The sequence below is a fragment of the Phascolarctos cinereus genome, unplaced genomic scaffold (genome assembly GCF_003287225.1).
Source record: "Phascolarctos cinereus isolate Bilbo 61053 unplaced genomic scaffold, phaCin_HiC Scaffold_726;HRSCAF=1367, whole genome shotgun sequence".
NCBI lineage: Eukaryota > Metazoa > Chordata > Mammalia > Diprotodontia > Phascolarctidae > Phascolarctos > Phascolarctos cinereus.
In genome coordinates, this window is record NW_027556098.1 from 88,247,215 (window position 1) to 88,274,762 (window position 27,548).

The window sequence follows — 27,548 nt, forward strand, 5'->3', positions numbered from 1 at the left end:
TATGCTTTCTATCTTCTTTGGATTCTTGGGTACCTTACTCATTCAAGAAACCAAAGTACATATGACTTGATTTTACTTATGGTACTTGAAACTGACATGACATCAGTCCCTTGTTCCACCTCAATATATTTTTTGATCAATTCATAGAATAATGTTTGTTTGCTTATTTCATATCACTTGGATAATGGGCAAGTCATCTATAACTGTGGAATAATGCTGGTTATACATGTGAGATCTCCAATGTTGTCCAAATGGAACATTTGGAGTAAGTGTCTAGTCATATCACATACAACCTATGATACTGGATTTTCCCTGGGCAAATGAAGCTACAAAGTAGTTATTTACTAAGGAAATACCATTAATATTTAGATTTGTCCATGTCAGTTTAGGACTTTTAGAAAGTTTAAGGGTGAGGGTTTCCATGCTTTTTTTTTCCTTCTGGCAACAGAAAGAAAGAAATATTTAGAGATCAGAGTGAGAATAAGAAGATATTCCAAAGAAGACCTGAACAACATTTTTAAAACTCTAAACTATTTAACAAGTAATGTTAAGAAATTACCTAACTGATAATTGTAAGAAAGGTATTTGAAACTCAGTTAAATAGTGGGGGTCATTTAAAGATAAATTTAGACCAAGTTGGGCAAATAACAAATGCAACTATATTTAGTTTAATCAGTAATAACGAACAACAATATTCTAGGCTGATAAACTTAAATACAAATTTCTCTGTGTGCATACATATTCTTAGGAGAAATTTATCCTGGCTGGTGGTGCCCCAGTAAAGCTCACCGCTGCCTCCTGTCTTTCCTGGCTTCCTTCAAGTCTCAGCTAAAACGTCATCTTGTGAAAGAAACATTTCTCTGTCTTACTTAATGTTAGTGACTTCCTTCTGAGAATATCTCCAATTTTTCCTGTATTGATCTTGTTTGTAGATAGTTGTTTATATGTTGTGTCCCTCACTAGATTATGAGTTCCTTAAAAGCAGAAACTTTTTACCTTTCTCTGAATTCTCAGTGCTTAACACAGTTCCTGGCACATAGTAGGTGCTTAATAAGTGCTTATTGACTTGACCTACTGCACAGAAAGAATCTAATGTTATATTAAACTTAAAGCATAAAATTGTACGGTATAGGTACATGCCTAAGAAAATACAATATATAGAAATCCAGAACTTTGAAACAGACAAGGCAGGCGTCAGTACTTAAACCCATATTATCAACTTTGAGGCTGACTCTCTACCTTACTTTCCTGCCTCTTGTTGAGGAAAAGCTTAATTTAATGGGCACTTATGAAATATACACAGTAAGAATCGACATCTACCTTTATATCACATTGCATTACGTTATCATAGAATGTCATTTGTATGTTTATACCTTAATTTACATAAAATATCATCTACTACTTGAATTAATAAAAGATTTTGATTATCATTAGAGCTGCAACCCATCAGTTTTTCAACTTTAGTTACAGTAAACCATGTCACTTTACTTTTAATAGAAGGATTAACAAGACACTTTTGGAATTCAAAATTCTGGGTCATAAAAGTCTTAGTTACCACGTTTGGTTCCTGTTGGTTTGATCTTGAGCCGTCGTCGCTTAGGTGTAGAAGGAATGGATGTGGTTTGTGTGAAAGCTGAAAGAAGCAGATTCTTTTTGATAATTTTTCATTAAATGATTTTTCTTCAGCTGGCAATCATATTGCACGTAGACCATAAATTCACAAGGGCAAGGTCTATGTATATATCAACAGATCTTTTCTGTCGCTCAGTGTTTATCGTATATGATAGGTACTCAACAAACATTGTTGATAGAATCATATTGAGCTAAATTGCAGAACACACACTATATTTAATCATACTTTGTGGGGGTGAGTATATTTTAGAAAAAATCCAAGAATCCTGTTCAATTCAGCAAACATTTATTGATTGCTTGCTGCATGCTAGATATTGGGGGATATAAAAATAAAAAGGGACACAGCTCCTACCATTTAGGCTTTATGAAAGAGGCAGAACCTGACCTGAGCTTTTGGAGAAAGATAGAGATTTTAACAGGGAACTAAAGGGAGTGACATTTCTAATTATGAGAGACTATATACAAATGCATGGAAGCAAGAGAAGACAGGTCAAATGCTTTTAGTCTGATTTACCTGTGTATAGTGCAGTAGGCAGTATGGATAATTTGGCCTTGGGAAGCAGGAAAATAAGAACTCTTTGAATTTTGCAAGCTCGCTCTTCTTCAGAAGTAGAAATAAATTTCTAGTGCTATGGCTCTTTAGTATCCTTACATGAGTTAACATACCTTGTGGCTTATAAAATTCCCACTACAAATAATATGATTTTGCTATTGTCCTTCATCCTCCCCTTTCCTTTTTTCAGCATGATATAACCCACAGATCGTACCTGATACTATTTGTATTTATATCCCAGGGAAAGTACTCTGTACTAAGCTGAATTAAATTTAACTGAACAGAAGGGATAAAGTATAATTCTCAATCACGTTTTTAGATTTTTCTAATTGAGATAATAGGAAAGAAATCATTTGTTAGAATAAAGATTATGTAATTATGTAAATTATTTATATTTGATCATTAATACTATATTTTATATTGTGGTTCATAGAAACCCTTGACTATTAAAGAATTCATGATATTGGCAAGGAGAAAAATTAAAAATACTAACTATGATAAAAATAACAGCTAACAATTATATAGTAATGGCAAGGTTTATGAAACACTATATATATAAATATATATATTATATATATGTATATTGCAGAGCACTATACACACACACACACACACACACACACACAGGGTAACCCAAAAGTCTTGGCACAGTTTTAAGCTTAAGCTCTGCACTAAGGTTTTTCAGACATTTTATATTATCTCATTTGATACCACAATCCTATGAAGTGAGTGAATTTTTCTTTGGTGCAACATGATTAATTTTTGCCCCTTTGCTACTTTAATAACATACAAAATTGCATAAGTATCAGTAGTTACCAAATGTAGTGTGTTGTGTTTCAGGACTGGCAGATATTTTCGGTTTTTGAGGAAGAAGCGGTGTTTCATTTGGAGCTGAAATAAAACAGTCCCCACCCCAGCCCAATTTAGTTAATACAAGGAGACCTAGAGCACTAACATGCTTTTAGCTGATATGAATGACAAGCCACAAGTCAATGACGAAAAATGAACAGCTCATGGATTCGTGAAAGCTGGTGAATAAAATGAAATATCCAAAGAGGAAAAGCCAAAGGTAGAATGATACTGATCATTTGATGACCAAAATTAGGGTGAGTGCATCCAAGTGTGCTGGAATGAATACAAAGACAAAGGGATGTGGAAGAGAGATGGTGATGGTGAGGATGTCGCTTTCACATGCAGATTTCGTAGTGTATTGTCTTACTCCTTTTGAGACAGTGAAAATATCATCTGCTATGTCTTCTAAGTAAAGCCAGGTAGAGGGCATGAAAATCATTAATCATAAGGAGAAAAAAAACAACAGCAGCTATGTATTCAGAAGCAGCAAAGAGATACATGATTAGATGTGATGGAATGGGGTGGTTCTTTGGAAGAAAGCCATTCACAGTGGGCTTTCCTTTGATGAAAAATGAAGTGAGAATTTGCTATTAAAAACATTACCCAGTGTTGCCCTTGGCTGTTCAATTGTTCTAGAAGTTTTAGATGGGGCAGGGTCCAGAGTAGAAACACTTGTTGCTGCTGGAATAAATGTCAACAAGTTATACGGGAGCAAACAGCCTCAGAAATCGAATGCTAACTCATCAATAGCAAGTTATGTCTAGAAGGAGGAAAGAAGTCATTTGAAGGGACCCAGTGGAAAGAGTATTGAGCTCTGAATCACAGTTTCTGAGTTCCAATCTTGCCTGTGCTGCTTTGTCACCTGTGTGACTTTAGACAAGTCACCACACCTCCCAAGGCCTCCATTTCTTCATCTGTAAAATGGGGCAGTTGGACTAATGGCCTCTAAGTCCCTTCCAGCTCTAGACCTACGAACTACTTGAAAGACTGTTGACCAATAGTATTAATGCAGTCATTGGAAGTTAGAGATGGATGCATATTTGAAAAATACGCACAATTCAAATAACTAGGACTGAAGACAAAACAAGTTGCAAAATGGAAATATATTTGACAGCATCATGGATGTAGAGATAAAAAGGACCTTAGCTATCATTTAGTCCAACTTTCTCACTTTGCAAATAAGGAAATGGGTACCCAGAGTGGTTAAATGGCTTATCCAATGTGGCATAGTTAGTGAGAAGATGGATCCACAATTCAAACTCAGGTCCTGTGATTCCAAGTTTATCTCTTTGTATTTTTAAAAAAATTTATTTTTCTTCTTAGGCAATTGGGGTTAAGCGACTTGCCCCGGGTCACACAGCTAGTTCTCTTTGTATTTTGTAACCACTAGTGGAATCCATGCTAAGCATTCTACTTCACAGTTTTGTATTTTATGTTGTTTATAACTGTCCTCCATTATGGAGGACCATATCAAGTATACTGTTGAAGGGGATTTTCTACTGGGTAGGGGCATGGACTCCTTACCCCCTGAAATCCAATTCCATGATTCTATAGAACATCATGACATTAAATAATACACTAAGATATAGCAATATGTAACTATGGAGTCAGATTTTGGAAACATAGCTAGTGCCCAGTCAGAAATAATATGTGTATATATGTGTGTGTGTGTGTGTGTGTGTGTGTGTGTGTACATATATTATATATATATTTGCACACACAATTTTGCACACAAATAAGCAAACTTTTCCAAATAACAAAACAATAGCATGTGATAGGTCAGTAGGAATCAATCCCTTTGTTGCAATACATATTATATAGGCAATAATGACTTACATTTATACAGGATGTCCCCAAATTCTTAGAGAAGTTTTAATCTATTAGAGCTTACAACTGCACTAAGACTTTAGAGATACCTTGCATAGCACTTCAAGATTAAAAAAGCACCTTACTCTTAATACTCCCATGAGGTGGATGGTAGAAGAATTGTTATGCCCACTGTACAGATGAAGGGACTATGTTTCAGAGAGATTGATTTTCACATTGTTAAGTAGCTAACAACTGGCAAAACTGAGACTTGAACCTGTCTTTGAAGGCAGTCTAACGGCCTAATATTAACACCATGTTGTCTCAAGCAGATCTATAACATTATGATCCTGTGATGACCAATGTATGAGTCTCCAACTCTTGAATCAGTCATAAACATACAGAACAAAAGCCATTGTGGGATTTGAGAGAGGGAGAGAAGAGAAAATGAAGACGGTTTGTTTTTCTTTCTTTCTGGAAGAAAAGGACCAGATTCAGAGACTGTAGAAAACTTGGGATCTATTGACAGGTTTATGAAAGGCTGAGTAAGTATATCTGTTTGGGCTGTGGATATTTCAGGTTCATCTGTTGTTGGAGGGCTTGAGAAAACAGGCTGCATGTCATAGGTTGCTAAAAAAAAGTTTGAACAAGAGTAGATATTAATTTTTAAAGATGCCACTACGTATTTCTAAACAATGTTGGCTTTCTGCGGTACTGGTCCCGTTACTTAAAGACAGACAGCTTAAAAGTTGTCTGCTTCTGTCCTTGATCTGAACTCATGAGTTTTATAAATCCAGGATTGAAGCTGCCCTCTAGTGTGATGCATATTTTCCATTTGAAATGGGGCCGTGCCAACTCAGGACAAAAAATACTTAAAAATAAACCATATAATGGATTTAGATTTGAACCTGAATGTAAGCTGTACAAAGGAACCTAGGAAACAGAAGTAACAGCTGGATTTTACATACACACACACACACACACACACACACACACACACGGCCCTCTAAACAGTTTCCATTTCTTATTTACTCAGCAGCAGCTATCCTTCAAGTCTAAGAACTAACTGCTATAAAAGCATATCATTGGTGGTATCTAACCTTCAGAGAGTTTATTCAATTAAAGGGCACATTTCATGTTCCATATGAAAAGAGAAAATGGAATCAATTTTGAAATGAAAATTAAGTCTGTGTGTTTTACTTGGGGATGTTATTTGGGAATGTTACACCAAACGAAGTTGTGAAGAAATTTCTTTAGTGAATTGTTCCTGTAAGAGGGGAAAAAGGAAAACAAATAAAACAAACAAACAAAAAAAACCAATGGAAGGGTGAAAGGGGTAGGGAGTAGAGTTGCAAGTAAAGGAAGAAATAATTGATAAATGGAAGAAATAAGTGGAAAGTCATGTGAAGCTTAAGAATAAAACAGAAAAACAAATCTTCCAAAAATATGTGTAGTTGGACGTTTTGAGAACCATGAGACTACATCACTTTGTAGCAGATTCTTGATACTGACTGAAACTCTGGTCATCCAAAACAGAGAAAAAAACTCCCTCAAAATGAAAGATATTGTTTATTTCTTTTATACGATGCATATATCTTTCTATGTTAGAGAGAAATAACTTGTCAGTGACCGCAACTGTAGAGCTTCATTCCAGTAGTCATGAAATATAAATTTCATTAAGCAGAAGAGCGTACGTCATGGTTTTAACTTCTACTGACACAATGCTTTAATAGATGATACGTAAGGCATACTCTACATCTTGTATGATAAATTTGGGTTGTCTAAATATATAGACAAGGCTTGACGGTGTCATGAGTAGGCATGATCTGAGGCCTGGTCCACCCATAAGAGAGTTGGAAGAGGGCCTTGTCACATTGCCAGTAAATTAACTGGAGCAAGAGACCAAAAAGGTTTAGATTATCTGAAGCTGAGCAATTTCTTCTCAAGTTTCCAAGAGGGCTAAAATCATATATATCTGCTACCCCCAGTATCTCTGGTCTAGGTGTTTAAAAAGTTCAGAATACAAAAAGATCCCATATGACAGCATTCTCTCAGCCAGTCAGAAGCCACACCTCTTTTTTCATATTCAGCATGTAGAATAGGGCTATCCCCACTCATCCTGCCAAGATGGGATCTTTGCTACAAATACAAGCATTATTATGACCAATTCTGATGAGAAAACTGAGGTTCAGAGAAGTTCCTCATAGTCATACAGTGAATAAGTCTGAGTTGGGGTCCCTGACTTCAAGTCCAATGAGCTTCCAACCATAATATGCTTCTGCTCAGCTCCTCTGGATTCAAATAGTCACTTACATGTTATATTATACACTGTCATTTGGAAGCAAGCTAGCCAACATGTACGCATAAATATATGGAGACATATTCAGACAGACACATATGTATGTAATGTTTTGATGGATACAGCTCCCAAGGAATTTCTCATAAAACAGTACAGATAGCCATATATTCATAGAAGCCAGTGGCACACACATACACACACACACACACACACACACACACACACACACACAAAAGGATTTATAAGAGAAAGGTCAAATGACATGTAACTCATTCATGGATAGGAGAAAAACACCAACATTGGCTGCTTTCAGAAAATAAAAATTGACCTTCTAACCACGGCAATTTAATCTTGTTTTAGAAGTCCATGAGGGAAAGGACAGTGATAATAGGGAGTAAGTTACACTCCTGGTTGTACTTGTATTTTTAGTATCAGAGAATTAAATGACATCAAATTAATTAAATTAAAAAATGCTAATCATTTTCTGGGATTAAACGGTAAGTACATTTTCCCCCTTACTATTTAAATATAACATGCAAACAGGCCTCCATTGAAGTCCTATTCCAATACCTCAGAGGCATACTGTAGGGGTGATCCTGGATTACTGAAGCATATATCAGTAGAATGCAACCTATGGAAGGTCCTACAAGACTTGAAAGGCTTTGACTAAGTACCTAGTAATAGATCATGTTCAATAGGAACATATAGCTAGAGCTGGAAGGACCTCAGAGTCCATCTAGCCCAAGTCCTTCATTTTACAGATAGGAAACTGAAGCCCATCAAGGTTAAGTAACTAGTGCAAAATCACAGGGGTATTGTAAGAAGTGGGATTGAAACCCAGGTCACCTGACTCCAAAGTCTGTGTTGAGGGCCGACTTAACTTTGGGAAGTATGACTACTGCAGATTTGGACACCAAGTAATGAATTATTTTTGTCTACAGGAATTCATTAAGATAGTCTCCTGTCATTGGAGAAAGGAGTCACACATTCTTTTTTTTTCAAAGTATATCAATTGTGAATATTACAAAACTTCTTGGAACCAAAAAAAAAAAGGTAATTGTAATTAGATATTGACTGAAAACTCCATTTAACTTTCCTAAAAGTTGCTAATTATGTGAAAGACTTCTTTTTCATATTAACACAGGAATTATCCTACCAGTTATCAGATAGCCACATAGTAGTATTTTTGACAGTGTGCCATCATATTCAATGGGGTGAAAATGTCTATATGACCTGGTTTCGAGAACAAATAAACACCTTCTCTCAATATTGCATAGAAATCTTTCTAGTGATACATTTCCCAGGATTTAGGTCATACCCCTTGCTACCAAAGTAGTGGCCCAGAAACCACATATAAATGAATGATGAATATGAGTCTTGTGCAGAAAATTCGATAAACAGCTAAGATACTGTTCACTTTGCTAACATGAAATACACCATGAATACACACGACTCATGGAGCTCTCAATATTGTTTGCATGAATGAATAAATGCTTTCCTCAGGTTGGTTTTAAATGTTATAAAGCTACTGGTAAGGAAATGCTGACTGAGTAATCTCTAACAGGCAACAACTATAATGACAAAAATCTGTAAAACACCTGGTGAACTTTATTTTTACTCTTGTACTCTCAGAAGCATCCCCACCACTTCATCTAGCTATCTTTCTCTCTAGGGCCTATTCCAATTGGGTGGACGAGGTCAGTTGGAATCAGCTGCTCACAGGGCAAGCACTGTGCTCTGTGTGAAAGCTGGCCCCCTTAAATATTCTTGGTGAACCACCCAATGCCCAAACAATCTATTTCTAAGTACAGCACTGTTCATCACTAGTGATATTCAATTTTTGATTTTTCCAGTTCATTACAGAATGTGGACAATTTTTGGAGCATTTTTCATATTTCTGTTTCTTATGGATTCTCCACCTGTCTTCTGATGCTATAAATGTGATTTCTAATTGGAAAAAAATAAAGTGTTCTCATACTCATTCAGGAAAAGCTGTTAAATGTAATTGTTTATTGTCCCAAGATAGCTCCTGAGCAACCTTATACAACAGGAAGCCTAGAAATATCTCTGTGATCTTTGGAGTAGTTCAGAACCACTGAGTCAGTTGGCCTGGTGATATGAGTTGAGAAAGAAGGGAAAATGAAGGTTCTTTTAGGATTGAAAAAACAAATTGGACCATAATCTTGGGATCACAATCAGTTACTTCTTTTTGTTTAACTTTCAGCTGCCACATGGTACTTAATTCAAATGGCTACCTTCCATTCCAATAACAATGATTCATCATCCTCCACTGGGCTAGAGTTTTTCTGCAGTAAGAGAAAGAGTCAAAAGGCTCACCCCAGAATAAGAACACAGCATACCCATAGCTCTGCACAAGTTATTTTGGTGAATTAAGGATCAGAACTTATGGGAAAATAGGAGCATATATATTTTTTGGGAGAACCCAACAATTAGAAAGCCTGAGACTTATCTTTGGAAGTATTACATTAAAACCAACAACAGCAGCAACAGCAGCAAGCACTTAATGTCACTTCTTTTTTCACTGAAAAATATTTGTCAGATTTGGAAGCTCCACAGATAGTATTAGGACTATTCTTAGTAAATGGAGGGTATCAGACCATCATTAAATAGGCATAGAACCTGTGTAAATCTCACGAACTCTCCTTCCATGCCTTACAATAATTTTTGATAGGAGAAATCAGGTTAAAACAAACATCTTACGTGCTCACATGTTTATATATATCTGAGCCTGGGTTATTTCTTTTCCTTTCCAGAAGTATTTAGATAAGTTGGGAAGTCAGATTCTTGGCTCAATGTAAGGAACAACTTCCTAAATAATTAGAGCCTCCTAAAAATGGAATGGGCTGTAGTTCCCCAAGACTGGAAGTATTTTAACAGAGGCCAGATGACCACTAGATGAGGGAATTCGTTCCTCTAGTATGGGTTCTATTAGAAGACCTTCCAGTCTCTTCCAACTCAGAAATCCTATTACCATAAGCTTTATTTCCTCAGGGACTGATTAGTCACTAGCCACAGTACTGTAGAGAGGGTTCTTCAAAACTCTGGACCTATTTTTACTAGCCTGATTTGAAATGTCCTAAGGATTGGTCTTCCTTTTTTATATTAGAGAAATTAAAAATTTTCTATCAAAAGCTGAATATCACAACTGCGATTACTTAACAAATTGGCCAATTAGGGATCAAAATGTGCCTTTCAAATAGGAAATCTCTTTAAAAATGAAAAACATTCCCAATGAGTTCACCACTTATGTCTTTGAACAGGTAAACACTAATCTGAGACTTGAGGGTAGGACATCTATAACATACTTCTTGTATTAATTTGACAAATTAAACTTCTGTATCATCCTTTTATTTAAGTATTGTTTTTAAGGCTTTTTTCCATAAATAAAGCAGCTCAAAATTTTACTAAAGCAAATCTTTCAGTGTTAACTGGGAGGAAATACGCTGTCAATTTTCCTCTTCTTTTTCTATAGTAGGATTTTTTTTTTATTTAGTGGTATATAAAACACCTATATATAGCTTTCAATAGCAGCTACATCCCTCTAGAAGCCATATGTAGGGAGAAATGTTGATGTTGTTGAATTGAAGTGTCTATTTTTTTTATTATGCATCTTGCTTTGATACATCCAAGTAACTGCCCCCCTATTTAAAGATAGTTAAACAAAAGCATTTAATTAGCACTTGTGACAGTACCAATAATTTTGCACTCATACTTTTCCCACTTCTTAACAGAGTTGATCAATTTTATTCTTTAAAAAGTGTAGTTTTCAAATATATGTTGCCACAATATTAAAAAAAACTAAGAATCTTTGCAGTAATCATCTACCAAGATGAATAAGAAATATAAATTCATATTCAGCTACCTAAAAATGATAATGAATGTTTTCCAGAAAATCTCTAACCTTGACTAGCAATGGCTATTTATGGAATCTCAAAAGAAACAAAATCAACCTGTGTTTTCACAAGAACTGAATGAAAAAGAAATTCAATTGAAAGAGAGAGAGATGGCACAAACCTTATATGACATGCAACTCTTAATTAGCGAAAGGTAGAAGTGAATCTTCAACATTTAATTATGCTAAGAGAGATTAAACAAAATGACAAGAAAACTACAATAATGGAGGAGAGGAAGAAGGAAAGGAAAAGGAAAAGAAAATAAAGGGAGGGAGGGAAGAAAGAGGAAGGGAAGGAATGAGAAAAAAGAAGAAGGGAAGGGAGTAGAGAAGGAAAGAAGGAGGGAGGGAAGGAAGGAAAGAGGGAGAGAAGTAGGGAAAGAAAGAAGGGAGGAGGAAAGAAAGTAAACAAAGAAGGAAGGAAGGAAGGAAGGAGGGAAAGAAAGAGAAAAGAAGAAGGGAAGAAAGGAGGGAGGGAAGGGGGAAGGAAGGAGAAAAGGGGAGAAGGGAAAGAGGGAATGAAGGAAGGAATGAGGAAGAGAAGGTAGAACGAGGAAGGGAGGGAGGAAGGATGAAAATCAATTAAGTCTTATGTACCAGGCACTATGCAAAGTTACTGATGGAAAGATCGACATCCCATAGCCATAAAAACAAAAGCAAATGAATCCCTAGGTTGTATATGGCAACAGAAGCTTGGAGAGGGTAGTGAGGAGAGTCCCATTAATTATGGGAATGTGCCAGAGCTATGGGTAGCCTTTATTAAAGATAACTTACCATTAACTTATTTGCATAAGAAATTTGGTGAAATTTTTGTACTTTCTTCTGATGCTTTTGGGAAAACGTCTTCAAATTCCTAAAATGATTTTGTGTTTCTGACTGATGAATTGGAGGTAGTATTATTGCGTAGAAAACAAAGCATAAGGATTTCAGAGAACAAGGGTATCCTGTTAACTTCTCCACTGATTTAGGGCTTGGTTCTTACATTTCTTGATTGTCTAAAAACTAGCAGTTGCTCCTTTCCTATCTCCTGAGACATCTGAGAGAGATTAATAAGATAATAAATGCAAATCCCTTTGATGTCCAGGGAAGAAAGGTGTTCTATAGGTACAAGATGGTATTGTTCTACCCTCAGAATGCCCTAGTTTGTATATATATGCTTTCTTACCCATGATTCTCTGAGATGGAAAGTATCAAGAAGTTTGGCAGAGACCGTTCTGCAACAGCATTGAAATCATAGTCGATTGGCCACCTTCCAACCGTATCTAAAACCAACACTGACATTTTTAGAATGCATTTCCTAACTGTGTAAATATTTTTTTTAACACACTTTCTCTTTCTTTAAATAGAGGATTTAGATTTAATTTCACTTTCTGGTATATAATTCTAGGGCAGGTCTTTATTATTTCCACTTACATGTCTTAATAAGTATCCTGATTTTGCCCAAGGAATCAATATACAGTCTATCCATTTAAGCATACTTTACAGAAGCAGTAATTCAGATGACAATTTGAGATAAGGAGATCATAGTTGCATGAGAAAGAATACATTCTTTTGAAAGAAGGATCATTTTTTAAAAAATTTTAAAATGCCATAGGTAAAAGAAATGTGTTTATTTTGCAACCAAGATTGTCATTAATATAAACTAAAATTTAGGTCTTTTTGTTTTTTTTAAAGGAAATATACCATGGGATCAGTGATTCTATAGACCAGGCTAAAGAGGGGTTATCCCATTAGAAGTTCATAGAATAACAGACTTAAAAGTCATCTTGCTAAAGAGTTCCTAATTTTTATATTTGAAGCTATGTTTATCAAGAGGAAGTCCAAAGTAAGCATCTATAGGACCTAAAGCAGTGCCACCTATAGGAATGAAATGTTGGATCTGTCCATAGAATTTGAGAAACCAATCCCACTTCTATTTTCAGTTATAGTATCCTGTTTTGACCATTCTGCATTGTTATGATATAAGATGCCTGAATAGTGATCTTAACAACAGGCAATATAGGGAACATGTTGGTGTATTTATTAGAGGAATTACATATTTATACCTATCATGTGTTAAAAGTAATTATTTGTCCTTTTGTAGATGCTCTTATATTTAACAAATTAAAATTCAATACAAAGGAAAGTAACACCGTAATCAACATGTGAGAATTTAATTCTTAAAAAGCTGTTATTCAGGTTATATTTTCAGTGTCTGGAAGGCCACACTCCATCAACATATACCAAATATTTGTAAGGCACTTAACCTGGCACATAGAAGGCGCTTAATAAGTGTTTGTTCCCTTTCACCCTTCTATTGAACTGGAAAAATGCTGGAAGGTGATATTCCTACAGTTTACTTAACCATATAATCTATTCTGGTGTGAAGATAGCTCAAGATACCAGTAAAGTATTAAGCAGAGTATTTGTTATGGAAACAGAATTTGTAACTAGAAGAAACTTGAACTGGATTTGTCCAGTCCAGCCCCCTCATTTTTGTCTGAGGGAAGAAAATTGAGGTCCACAGAGACCACGTGACTTGGCCAAAGACAACTTACTGGCTGACACAGAAGCTAGGAGACCTGATGACAGTTTTTTAAAGTGGTTTAACGTTTTCTGTGTTTGAGGTAGCAACAAGTAAGTATCTACCTGCAAAGGAAACATTATGTTGTTATGAATTCAGTTCTATGACTATAATTTTATTATGGTATGGAATGCATAGTTCATCTTTTGCTGTTGACATGAATTTGAAGAGGTCTCTGGAATAGGAAAAACACTGAGGTGACTCATAATTCGTTAGAAAAAATGACAGACTTTCAACAATATGTCCAGAAATTGAAGCAGATACCTTTCAAACAAATATAAGAAAGCTGAATTTCTGTAGCAGGAAAAAAAAAGTTCACAGATAATAAATGATATAGAATCAGTCTCTATCACAGAGGGTATTGTATCATAGAGCAGCCATAATCAATCCTTCAAAACACCACAAAAGTGACTTAGTGCTATTCTTACGAATTCATTAAAAAAACGACTCAACAACAACTTTAAAAGGCAATTACCAGTGTGGGGCTGCAGAACCTTCGGAACATCAGATGTTTTGGTTGTAGGAGCAATCCACTGTATCTCATCTGAAGCTATCGCAAAAAAGAAACAGCATTTGCAGGAGGTTATTGGAGGAGGAAAATGATATATTTCCATTTTTGGTAAATGACTGCATGAAGGCTGTAATGAAAACACTTCTTGTTCAAGTAAAGGTTAACTACTCTGAGCAAGAAATCTAGACCCATCCATCTACATTCCTTCCAGAAAACCCATTTGGTCTGCAGCTAGAGAGGCCAGATTTGCTTCCACAAAATCATTTCACAGAACGTGATGCAATGAAATTGGTCACTGCAGGGACAAGGGGAATAGCGACATGATTATTTTGAGTGAATTTATCAGAAAATTCAGTCCAAACAACTGATTCTTTCTACATTCCCTGGCTGGTTAACTGAACTGAACAAATCCATTTGGGTATTTTGGTACTATGTAGAAACAGCAATTTTTTCTGAATAGCTACAAGAACAACCTTTTTCCCCACTCATACAAGATTTGTTACCAAACTTCAAATACTGCCATTACCCAATGTCGCCCTAGGTTTCGCCAGAGGGAATTGTGTTTTGGCTTGAGGGAATTCTGGAAGCCTGTTTGGAGCTGTAATTAAATAAGAAAAAATAATAACTTGAGGTGGAAAATCAATAGCAAGAAAAAGAAAAATAAGCAAGATTCAAGAAAGAAAACCAAACTTGTAATAGGTCAGGATACTCTTGATGAGTTCTCTTTTTGCCTTATGGTGCTAGAGAATGCCATGGAATTCAGGGCACCACTAAACAATACACTACATTTCTTCTATATGTAGAGCACTGTACTAAGGACACGAAAAATCAGAGGGGTCAGTTCTTGAATTATCAAGTCATTATCTTCCTTTCTTCAAATGTCTTTGTGTGGCTGCATATCCACAGAAATATTAGTAGTTCCTATAAATTAAAACTAAACTTGAAACAAATTTGAGCTGGAAAATGTTAAAATACTCCTCCCTGTCATCCCCACTCCCCCCAGTCTCTGTCTGGATACTTTGCTTTGAGCATTTTTTCTTATGGAAAAACAATTATGTCCCATGAATTGATTTAAACAACTTTTCCTCAAAAGAGAAATAATTCTTTGAGAAAACTATAATGCCATTTACCAGCTGAAGGAGAAAATTAGTTCTAAGTGTTTAGCGGGAAATGTTGGAAAAATATCAAATTCTGTTCAAAGTGACACCATGATTTTTGTCTTGTGCAATCACATCTAATAGCAAAAAAAAAAAAATCACTTCTGATAGCAAAAAAAAAAATTGTTCCTTCTTGCCCTTGGTAATCAAGAATCTATGTCTTCTGGAATTGAAATTAAGTTTTAAAAATCTAATACTGTATTGGGACTACAGGACTAAATGCCCAGAAGTAATTTATTCACATTACTTTCTTCCCTGATTTTACTGTAAATATGAATAAGTTGGATGTGAGAAAATCTTTGGCAAACTTCAACCTTCAATGGCAATTAGCTACCATGCTTTACAACCTTTCCCTAGAAAAAAGGGTTCTTAACCTTTTTTTTGTGTCATGGATCCCTGTGGCAGCCTAGTGAAGCTTTTGGACTCCTTCTTAGAATGATGTTTTTAAATATATAAAATAAAACAAAATAGGGTTACAAAGAAAAACAACTATATTGAAATAAAGACATAACTATTTTCCCCAGCTTCATGGACTTCCTGAAAAATAGACCCCTTGGAGGTATATGGACAATAGGTCAAACCCCTTGTCCTAAAGTATTGAATGACAATTGAAGCCTAGGCATGAAGATAAGCTAGAAAATCTTCCCAGTTCTGTCATTAAGAGTTATGATAAAGAAGAAAGGTATTAACTTTTATATACTCCATGCCTTATGGTATTTTGGCTTGCACCATAGGATCATACAGAGGATACGTCTCTGTACCGATTAGTTGGTGCAGCTCACAGTTATTGGGGCTTTCCCTAGAAATATTCCCATAGGCAGTCAAACTACTTTTGCATATGACATAGGAAAATATTTTCATTTGAAGAAGTCCTATAGCACATGCTTTTCCTTCACTTAAAGGAAATTAAATGACAAAGGAATTTAGGCCAAGAAGCAGCTAATATGAGGCACATGAAGAAATTCTTTTTTTTTAATAAGCTCTCAGATTTGGGAGATTCATCCCAATATTTGTATAGTATTACAAAATGCTGAACAGCCATTGTGAGAAGAATGCACGTGTATTATAAAGACTTCAAGACTTCTTTTATACCCCTGAAGTTATTAGTTTTAAGAATTTGGCCGTTTGATCTTTCTATACTTGGCCCGGCAACAAAAGTAGATTGAATAAGCCTTCTCTGCATTTGTCTGGAGTTCTACATGCTAGTATCCCTGGCTTTTTGTTGTTCTTCAAATGAAATGGAGCAACAATAAATAACAAAAATAATAACAATATCTTACAATTTTATAAGGACTAGACATGTGATTTCATTGGTATAGAGAATGACCGGGTGAGGAAACACCCTCCACCATTGCCAGCCACTATGGCACCTTCCTTGTAATTTATAATTTTGAGATTAAATGACATGCCCAGGGTCACCTGACCAGTGTGTATTATAGGCAGGGTTTGAACCCAGAACTTCTTGGTTTCAAAGCCAATTTGCTATCTACTCGTAGGCAAGGGTTCTTAATCTGGAATCTGTGGACATTTTCCAAGAGAATTTTTGAACTTGGATGGGAAAAAAAATTACATCATTATTTCAATATGATTGGTTTCCTTTGTAACTGTCTGCATTTTATGCTAATAAAGGATCCATAGACTTCACTAGCCTTCTAAAAGTATCCATGATACAAAAAAGATTAAGAAACCCTATATATTACCCATATTGACCCTAATATGTGTATGGTGCTTTAAAATGTGCAAAAATTGTTTTCCTTACACTAAATCTCTTAGCTATTCAGATAGCCTTGTGAGGTAGGTAATTATAAAAAAGTTAATTTATCCTAAAAAGGAAGAAGAATGTTAATAGATCTAAGAGCACCATTGTTACTCATTTCCTGTGTGAATGTTGGGGTTTCTTTTATGAAAGAAAAGTTTTTGGCATTACCCAAAGGTGCTTCTGAAATTTCTAAGACACCAGTCACAGCTGGGCTCATGGTTTTTCGAACAGTTTCCATTGTCACTGAAAGGTAAAAAGGTAATTTTATGAAATAAGATATGATTTACAAAAAAAAAGAAACTAAAGGTTTTTTTTAAATAAACAGATGACACCAACAACTGGGACTCCTTCAGCACATCTTTTCTCAAGTAGCTTAGACCAAGGAGTTCTCACAGTGACCTTTGGTTAGAGTCAGGAGGTCTGTTCAGAGCTAACACAAAATAAGATTTTATTGCCCCAATGGAAGAGCTTGGAAGGGAGACCCAAGAATAACTTAACTTCTAAGTTAAGTGTATCAATCCAGCTGCCATTCTCCACCCCAGGATCAAAGGCAGGACCTTAACTTCAATAAAAATTTTAAAAATGTGAAACAATGAAAATGAGGAAGTGGCATGAGCAGCTCAGCTTGACATTTGCGAGCTCTGGATCTATAATAAGCAAGAGAGACTTTAGAAATACCGGTTTTGATTTTAGACTAAGATTTCTGAAGTGGAAAATTCTGAGGGGGATTTGGCAAAGAAGATGGAAATCTAAAGGACTCTGGCATCCAACATCATGACAAACCAAGAAAGCAGCAGAATCTTTGAGGTGGAAAAGAAAGTGGAGCTTTGGTTCTTTTACTTTCATTGCGGTTTACCAACCACACTGAAATTGGGGGGAGGGGAAGAATCACGTAAATCAGGAGTTAGTTTGAATTTCCCCAAATAACAAGGGTTATAAGACAATTGGGTTGAAGGGTCCACCTTTTCTTCTTAGATAAGACTACCTATAAACCCATGATGAAGGGAATAGCCAAGACATTTTAAGACAGAGGCATTCTGTTTACTAATGACCATCTGGGAAAATTAGGCATGTGCACAAAGTCTGAATTTACTCAATTCAATTCAATAAATATTTATTAAGCACCTGCTATGCAAGGCACTGTGCTAGCTTCTGGGGACATCAATATTAAAAAGCTCAAAGAGCTTACCACGTAACAGGGGGGTGATATAACATATATACAATAGGTAGAATGTGGCTAAGGAAAAAGTGTGACTAGTACAATGTACTTTGGGGAATTGTGAGGAGGGAAGGATTACTTTAAAGAGGATTAATGAAGGAAGCCTTCCTGGAAAAGACGGTACTAGAACCGGGCCTCGAAAAGAGTGGGGAAGTTTTAACAGGCTAAGGAAGAAGTGTGCTCCAGGGATAGGAGAGCAGGAGCAGAAGCCTATGAGAATGCAAGGGAAACAGAAAAATATAGGACAATATCAGGAAACACTGAATCACTCAGTTAGACTAGAACACAGTAGATGGATGGGAGAAAAGTGAAATAAAATGACAGATTGAAGAGGGGAATGATTAGAGGCAAGGAGCCCAGTTAGGCGGCTATTAGAAAAAAGAGAGATAATAAAAACCTGAACTGCGGGAGTGGCAGCATAATTAGGAATAGGAAAGCAAGAGGTATTGTGGAAATAAGACCGTAAGGACTTGTTGACTTACTGAGAGAGGGTGATATGAAAGAGGAATCAAATATGACTTGAGATTTTTATCCTGAGTGGTTGGTAGTACCATCAACAACAGGAAAAAAAGACATATTTTGGGGGTAAATGATGAGTTTGATTTTAGACAAGCTCAAACTCTCTTTAAATGGGAAATAATTTATTAAATCTGGACTGGAAAACTTCTCATCTGGGCTTTAATTTCACTAGGTCTTGCATAAAATAATATTATTTTGACCACAATGTTGCCGTTCAGAGGACAATTTTTTCCCTTGGTGGTCTGTCTTTGGCTATCTCCTTGAGAAGAGCCCCAAAAAGGTTTGATAAGAACAACTGAAGAACTTTGAGTAATATTAACCCTGCCCCCTTTTTTTCTGAGGTGGTACAATCATTTTCCTTTTTAAGTTTTTAAGTTTCCACTTAAATCAGAATTAATTTGAAAACCAGCCCATTGGTATAGAAACGTATATTTGTGAAACATAAGATGCTTAAATTTATTACATTTGAAAGGCAAGAGAAAAAGTCAGGGGTGCCAGCAGTGAAAGGGAAGGTCTCATTATCCCCTAAAATGAGGGCACCAAAACATTGGCACAGCCAAACCAGACTACCAGCTATTCCATAAACCTGACCTGCCTCCATGAATCTGTGCAGACCACCTCCATGCCTAAAATGTGCTCTTCTCTCATTTCTAATCAAGTCAAGTTCTTGTCCTTCAAAGCTAAGATCAGGTACCACTTTCTCCGGGAAGCCTTTGCTGATTCCCCAGCTGAAAAGTATTCCTTCTTCTTTAAATTCTCTTAGTGTGTTTTTGTCCAGCTCTCTCCTTGGCCCTCATCACACTCTATTTTGCATTATGCTTGTCCAAAAACGTTTCCTCTGTAGTAGAATTTAAGCATCTGGTGGGTAGGTATTGTTTCATGTTCCATCTCTGTAGTCCTAGAACCTAGCACAGGACCTGATATATAATAAGCACCTAATAAATGTTTGTAAGATTGTTGCTGAACATATACATCTGCTGAAGCGACAAACTCACTTGGAATTAAACATGCTTCCATATTCATTAATATTCAGCTTTTCTTGTTGCTGCTTCCCACAATTTACTTTAACCTTTAATCAGTTTTAATTCAACCTCTTCATAAGAGTGAGAGGGTTTTTTTTAATCATGTAATATTTTAGATGTTGTATACCTCTGAGATGTAGAGCCCTTCTTGTAATGTAGAGTTCTTATTACCTGGTACAGGCTGCGTTGGCATTTTTTCCTCCTCTGGTGTTTTAGATTCAGTAGGTAATGCCAGGGTTTCATTCTTAGCTAAAATTTCAGAGGACAAATCATTTGCACTATTTCCTTACATCCAATACCTGAAATGACGCGTTTTGAACATGTACTAGAAGCATAAAGTGTTTAGCTGTAACCCACTGAAACCTATCAGGCCATAATAGCATGAACTACCTCCTTCAATAACTAGTTGACATGAAGGACATTTAACTCTCCTTTTTCATTCCTTCAAGGCTTTAAGGCTCTGTGATCTTGGTGTGGATACACCTTCCCTTCATCAATGCAAATGTTTCTGTGGCTAAAGAAATTCTGATCATAGGATAGACAGCTGACTAGGGCCTGAGCAATAATCTAGTAAAATGCCTTCATTTTACTTCACTTTCACAAAGGTTAAATAACTTGCAAGGTCACATGGCAAGTCTAATGAGATGATATTTGTAAAGTGCTTTGTAAACCTAAAATGCTACAAAATGCTAGTTATTATCATGATAATGACTGATGATGATGATGATGATGATGATGATGATGATGATGATATAAGCAATGGGATTCAAACCCAGAGCTCCTGATTCTAATTCCTATATTCTTTCTACTGTGCCATGCTGGACACTTCCAGTGTTGAGTCTGTCCAAGTTTAGTTGACCTTATCTTCAGATAACAGATGGACAGTCTATCACTGGGCTGGGACTTGAAATTATTCCAGTTTGAGAAGACCCTCCAGAGCTGGTACTCTCCTAGTAGAGCCTTAAAGGACTCTGGATCATCTCTATCCAATGATCAAGTAACAAATTTGCCTCTAGTAGAGGATACCTTCTTATTAGCTCTGCTCTCTGTAAAAGCCAAATGGACGTTAAAGCAAAAAACTACGACTTGCTACTTTAGCACTCCAATTGAGAAATAGCTTATATGGCAGGCATAGTTTTAAACTGTGGTCTATTCTCAGCACATATAAGGCTATTAACTAAACCATATATTTTCAGGTAATGGAATTTGTTGTTATTTATTGTAAATATTGTTAATGGATGCATAGGATTGACTGAGACCAGGAAAAAATGAAAAACCAAACAAGACTACCATATGGAGGAAAATAATTTTGTTTTAAATGTGAAAGGAGATTTTTATTAACTAAGGTTGAATCATGTGCAAACAAGAGTCTCTTTTTGGACCTCTGGGAATTCATCGGAAAGAATGAATTAAAATAAAACTTCAACTATTGCTCCAGGCAAACCACAGCGTCGCCACTTTGCCCCTCAAACTCTCATCTAAAAGTGTATCTATTCTCTTTCCAGTAATATTCCCCTGCGAGCCAGATTCTGCTAAGCAGTTCTTTGGTTAATCACCTTGTATTGACTTTCTCGGCCACTAGGGTACCATTTAGAGCAATCAAACAGCGACTCGTTTATACTTTGTTGCTGTGGGTCAGTTGTTTCAGTCGTGTTTGACTCTTTGCCACCCCATTTGGGGTTTTCTTGGTAAAGATGCTGGAGTGATTCACCATTTCCTTCCCCAGCTCATTTTATGGATGAGGAAACTGAAGCAAACAAGGTTAAATGACTTGTCCAGGGTCACACAGCTAGTTAGTGTCTGAGACCAGATTTGAACTTCAGAAGATGAGTCTTCCTGATTCGATGACTGGTGCTCTATCCCTGTGCCACCCAGCTGCCCTTATTTATACTGTGCTGGACCAGGGGAACAAAAGAGCTTTCTGTTGTTTCTAGCACATTGGGAAGATCTTCTATGGAAGATTTATGGAAAGATATGGACAAGAGTCACAGAGGGTGAGAAGATGCAAGGCGGTTGCGGTTGGTATAGGCAGAGAGAGTACCACACTGAGAAGACCATGGGTCTAGGCAAGTAAGTGGTCTAGAGGCTTAAAAGAGTTAATTCAGTTTCTAAGCATGCTACATTTATACCCTTTGGGTGGGTTAGGCCTTGAAAGAATACAGAACCTTGCTTGAATAATGAAATAAAATGTTCAGGGAATCCTAAGATGAGGAAGGACTTTAAGAGGTCAGCTAGTCCAAAAATATTTAATAAAAATGGTATGCTAAAGCACTTGAAGAATGGAAATTTACACCCCCTACTTGGGGGAACTAGGTGGCACAGCGCTGGGCCTGGAGTCAGGAAGATTCATCTTCCTGAGTTCAAATCTGGCCTCAGACACTTACTAGCTGTGTGACCCTGGGCAAGTCACCTAACCCTGTTTGCCTCTGTTTTCTCATTTGTAAAATGAGCTGGAGAAGGAAATGGCAAATGACTTCAGGATCTCTGACAAAAAAAAAATCCAAATGGGGTTAAGAAGAGTCGGACACAACTGAAACAGGTAAACAACAAACTTTGGAGGCTACAATATTATGAAAGGATAATATTTCTTTCTCATAGGGAGAGGCTGAACCTGTGATTTTATTGGTGTGAGGATCTCTCCAATGAGGAAATCCCCTCCCCAATGATGCGCATAAGCATCTTCTCTGCAACATATGGTTTTAGAGAGTTGCCTAGAGCACTGAGAGGTTGCTTGTGACTCGCCCATTGTTGCACAACTAGGATGTCAGAAATGGGACTTGAGCCCAGGTCCTCTTGGCTCTGAGGCCGACTCTCCCTCTACAGTTCCATGCTGTCTCTCTCAATCTTTCTTATGCCTAATCTAAATCCTTTCTAATGTAATTTAAATCCATTTCTTCCTCTTGTCAGTGTTGGTGGTGTTACAATGGGTATTCATTATTGGTTGACTTAATGGCTAGTAAGCCTTCTTTCCAAATCAAATCATATTAATTCTTCTCCTCCCCCCTTGTCCTTATGGAAATCATTAATCGGCAATTTTCCTTTCTCTTCTCTTTTTTCCTCCCTATTATCACAACATAGAAATTAGGCAGTGTGGTATGGTGAGAAGATGTCGGATATGGCATTAGTGGAACTGGGTTAAAAATCTGACCCTGTCATTTATTACTTGTGTGGCCTTGGGCGACACTTGACCTTTCTGGGTCTTCACATGTAAAAGAACAGCTACAAATCTATGCATGATTCTAGGGCCCTAATTTACTCCACCACTGGCATAAGGCTAGGTTGGGGCATGAGTACAGAGCTGCCATCAGAATATGGCCTTTAAAACACCAGGAAATTCCTTGTCCTCTGTTATTTTTCAGTACTTTTGTCAATACATTTACTTTGCTAAATTTTGGCAAGTCAAGCCACAGGTTTGGCAAACCGTTTGTATGTCCCTTGGAGATGTGTGTGTAACGTGAGCTTTCTTGTTTATTTTTCCCAATAGTCACACCATGTGTGTTCTGGAGCAAAAACTGTTACATTCTTTGATGCTTTATGATAAACTTAACAGGAAGAGTTATGTTTGAGGGATTTCCCCTGGAAATAGAACAAACAACTTAAAATACACATTCATCTTTGTAAACAACAGATGAAAATATATGGGCAGCTGTGTTATAATGGAAAGAATACTAGACTTAGAATCAGAAGACAGAGGTTTGAGTTCCGACCATTGACCATCGCTTATTAGCTATGTGACCTGGGGCATATCACTACAGGGCTTCAGTTTTCATGTCTCTAACATGGAAAACCAGGGACAACAACAACAATAATAATAGCTAATAAATAATAAACAACATTTATTTAGTGCTTTAAGATTTGCAAAGGGATTTATATATGTTACCTCATTTGATATTCATGATTTTTTAAGGTGCTAGTCCCATTTTGCAGATGAAACTGAAGCAGATAGAGGTTAAATGACTTGCCCAGGATCATAGAGCTAGTAACTGTCCAAGGCAGGATTTGAACTTAGGTCTTCCTGACCCTTAAGCCTAGAACTCCATCCATTACATTATAGAGCTGCCATGGGATAGTGGATAGAGCACAGGCCTTGGAACCAAGAAGAATTGAGTCAAAGTACCAATTCAAAGATGTCTTGGCTATGTGACCCTGGGTAGAAAACAACTTCTGAAAGCCTTAGAAAACTCTCTTAAAGCTTGAAGTTACAGAAGTGCTGACTGAATTGGTAGAGAGTTTCCTCCTCCAGGAGTGCCCTATGCCAATGAAATCACAGGGGCAGTCCCTCTTCTCTATCTCCAAAATTGCATTTGTGAGGAGCGGGGAGGAGGGAGAGGAGATGTGCTGGATGAACTCTAGGTCCTTCTCAACATTGTCATCATACATGAAAAATGCAATTTAATTAAAAGACACCGTTAAGTTTTATCTGTTTGGGTAGGACAAATATTTCATTTTGGGTACATGGACACATACTGACTACCAATTTTTGCTAAGAGCAAAACATTTCCCGTTTGATAAAACATTTTTCTCCCCACTCCCCTACATTGCCATGTTCCTCACTCCAAGAATGTAAACTAATGATTAAGAAGAACATGTTCACTGTTTGTATTTCACTCTGCACATCTTCCCTTCTCATTCCAGGAAAGAATTAAATCTTGGTGAATCATGCCATAACAAGGACTCACGTATTTTCCCAAAATGAAGAAATTTCAAAGGTTACATAAATGCTCAGGTAGCACTAGCATCCTTGACAATGCAGAAATAAGATGATCTGTTCAGAATTAAGGGCTGTGACGTATGGTTCAAAGTTAGCCCCATTTGACAGTGCGTACATGAATACTCAATGGAATACTTGACTTCATTGATTTAGAGTCTCTCCTTTGATTGCAATCACAACTCATCCAGACTTCATCATTTTGTGTCACTCTTGTCTGTGTTCTCTTATAAATTTACCACGGGGACCGACCCAAAGTGCAGGAGACATTTCCTGGTGTCTTCTGTCACGATGAGCTCTGCCATCCTTCAGTCACTATGGGTTTTAAATTGCTCTATTGGAGTCTTAGTCTACATGAAATTTCAGTTCAGTTACAGATTTTTACAGGAAACTAGACACTAGCATGCATAGTTTTTAACAGGCCCATTAAAAACAAAATGATTAAATAAAATTTTTACCCATCCTTCCTACAAATGGCCCTCTCAGAGTGGAAGAGGAGTAACTTACATTGGCGAGAGTGAAAGATGAGTTACCACGGGAGGGGAAATCTGCTTTGAGCTTCAGTTCCTAATAAAGATCTTAACAAGCTTTTTGTACGTGCATAACTTAAAATAGGTACGTGAGGTATTAGGACTGGAAGAGAACTAGGGAATCATTTGGTCTAAACCCCTCAATTAATAGATGAGGAACCTGTAGCTCAAGGAAATCAAATGAATTATCTAAGTTCAGACATCTAGTCAGAGGCAACACTAAGAGGAATGAGAATCTTTATAATGAAAATGTAAGGATGAATAAAATCATAAACATCTGCTTGAAAATTAATTTTTGTTCAGTCTTTAAGTTTTGTGCAACTCTTCATGACCCCATGAACCATAGCACATGAGGCCCTTCTATCCTCCACTATCTCTCAAAGTCTGTCAGATTGTAATAAAATATTATACACAAAAATATATATTATAGCAGCTTTTAAAAAGAATTAAGATTTCTTTAAATAATCCAGTTAAGCCTACCAATGTAGATTTCTCCTTTCTTATCTAGACATCCTTCCTCTTTCAGGATATCTCATATTAGTAGACTAAGGGAATACAAACATCTCCCTGCAAAATACATGTGCCAACTATTCCAGTGAGAACTAAAAAATTTACAAGCACCCAACTATTTTTTCTATATAATGCAGAATGCTTAGATACTAGGCTAGATTACAACCCTGCACAGTTTTCATCCAGAAGTTGGAATCATGGAAACATCATCAAAATTCTTATCCAACAAAACTCTATAAAAAAGGAAAGGCATGGTAAATTCAATGTTTCACAGGACACTAGAACTGAGAGTTAGGGGACCTGGCTTCTTAGTCACTTTACCATGAACTGACAATATTACTTTTGGCAAGCCACGTGGGTCTCAATTTTGCCATTTGTAAAATGATGGTGTTGCTCTAAGGGCTTTCTAAGGTTCTTTTCAGCTCTAAGATTTTGAATTCATGAATTTCTATGTCTTGGTTTGTTGGTTAATTTTCAACAGGGCTAATCTGACTTCAAATTTCATTTGTACATGTTGGGCCATGCTTGGTGAGTTTGGTGATAGCTTTATTTTAATATATAGAGGGGTGTGTGTGTGTGTGTGTGTGTGTGTGTGTGTGTGTGTGTGTGTGTGTATTAAAGAGTAGCTTAAATAAATACGTACTCTTATTGAGAAATCTGAAACTGGTAGTATGCCTTCAGGAATTAATAAATAGAAATAGGACATTAGTCTGAATATATTAACTTCCTCCCCACATCCCAGCAAACTTTAATCCATATTTAAATTCATTTAAATTGAGCCTGCTTCTTCTCCAGAGATAGTTAACAGTATACAGCTTAATGTACCTTTGGTATCCTCAGAATATTCAGGGTGCACACTCTGAAAACAGATAAACCAAATGCACAACTTCCATCTTACCTAGTGGGGTCTTGACTGTTTCAGAAATATCCAACATGACTGGTGGAGGACCCTTCAGAGTGGTTTCATTCAGACCAGGAATGATAAGATGGACTGCATAGGAATTTAAGGGAGGCCAATGAAAAGAAAGTGGAATATGTTATTAGATAAAGCCCAAAGCAACAGAAGGTAGAATGTTTATTTTAAACAACTAACTATAAAACTCAGATCACAAATACATGGAATATGTCAATATCCTTTTTTTCTTTACAGTCCCCTTTTTAATATCTAGTTGCTTTAAATTCATATAGTCAAGTGTTCCTTGAATTGCTTTACAACCAGCTCATTAGCAAACTATATATAAAATCTTAATTTGATTCCATTCAAAAAGAATTTAGTAAACATCTACTTTTTATTAGACCATGGTTATTATCAAGATACTGGGTATTGCCAGTATTGACCATTATTTATAAAAATCCTTATTTCAAAGATGTTCAGTTTATTCCATATGTATATTCTTATTTTGTACAGGCAAATACAAGAACTGGTACCAACTCTCTTATTGTACATGGCATGAGGCCATGTAATTTTAGATACCACACAGCAAGTTCATGGTAGAGGTCAGATATCTTGACTTTTAGCCCTCAGTGCATTACACCACACCTTGGGCAAAAGTCCAGGACTTTTTGATTGAGATAATAACACATTCTTGTGCAAGTAAATAAAGCAAAAACTCTGACCACAGTGTACTGCTCCCCACAAACATTCAGCTAACAAAAGAAACACTCGGCGGCAGCTAGGTGGAGCAGCGGAAAGAGCACTGACCCTGAATTCAGGAGGACCTGAGTTCAAATCCGGCCTCAGACCAAACACTTGACACCTACTAGCTGTGTGACCCTGGGCAAGTCACTTAACCCCAATTTCCTAAAAATAAAACAACAACAACAAAAGAAACACCTGGCTTTACCTGGCTAGTTAAAAAAAAAAATTAGGAGCCAGTCACCTAGTATTGTTCCTCCTACAGAAGGCTTGTCCGGAGATTTTGATGCTGCTCGATGTGTGACATTCTGAATTACTGTGGAAACATAATTAATGCAATAGCAAGGTGAAAAGATTGC

General features: G+C 36.6%; 1 protein-coding gene across 22 annotated transcripts in view; it reads right to left on the minus strand.

Annotated features, from left to right (window-relative positions):
* Positions 1-27,548, minus strand: part of ABI3BP (ABI family member 3 binding protein) — a 301,592-nt gene that overhangs the window by 112,061 nt on the left and 161,983 nt on the right. For 19 of the 22 annotated variants that reach the window (XM_078146663.1, XM_020999893.2, XM_020999891.2 and 16 more), the window contains exons 8-17: positions 27,434-27,505; positions 26,452-26,544; positions 19,977-20,054; positions 17,214-17,288; positions 14,656-14,727; positions 14,094-14,168; positions 5,399-5,473; positions 3,641-3,718; positions 3,002-3,076; positions 1,556-1,633 (exon numbers count right to left, since the gene is read on the minus strand). In XM_078146663.1, the coding sequence (XP_078002789.1) occupies positions 1,556-1,633; positions 3,002-3,076; positions 3,641-3,718; positions 5,399-5,473; positions 14,094-14,168; positions 14,656-14,727; positions 17,214-17,288; positions 19,977-20,054; positions 26,452-26,544; positions 27,434-27,505 (771 nt within the window). The remainder of the gene's footprint in view (positions 1-1,555; positions 1,634-3,001; positions 3,077-3,640; positions 3,719-5,398; positions 5,474-14,093; positions 14,169-14,655; positions 14,728-17,213; positions 17,289-19,976; positions 20,055-26,451; positions 26,545-27,433; positions 27,506-27,548) is intronic. The other 3 variants (XM_020999876.2, XM_020999881.2, XM_078146656.1) reach the window with 3 other exon arrangements.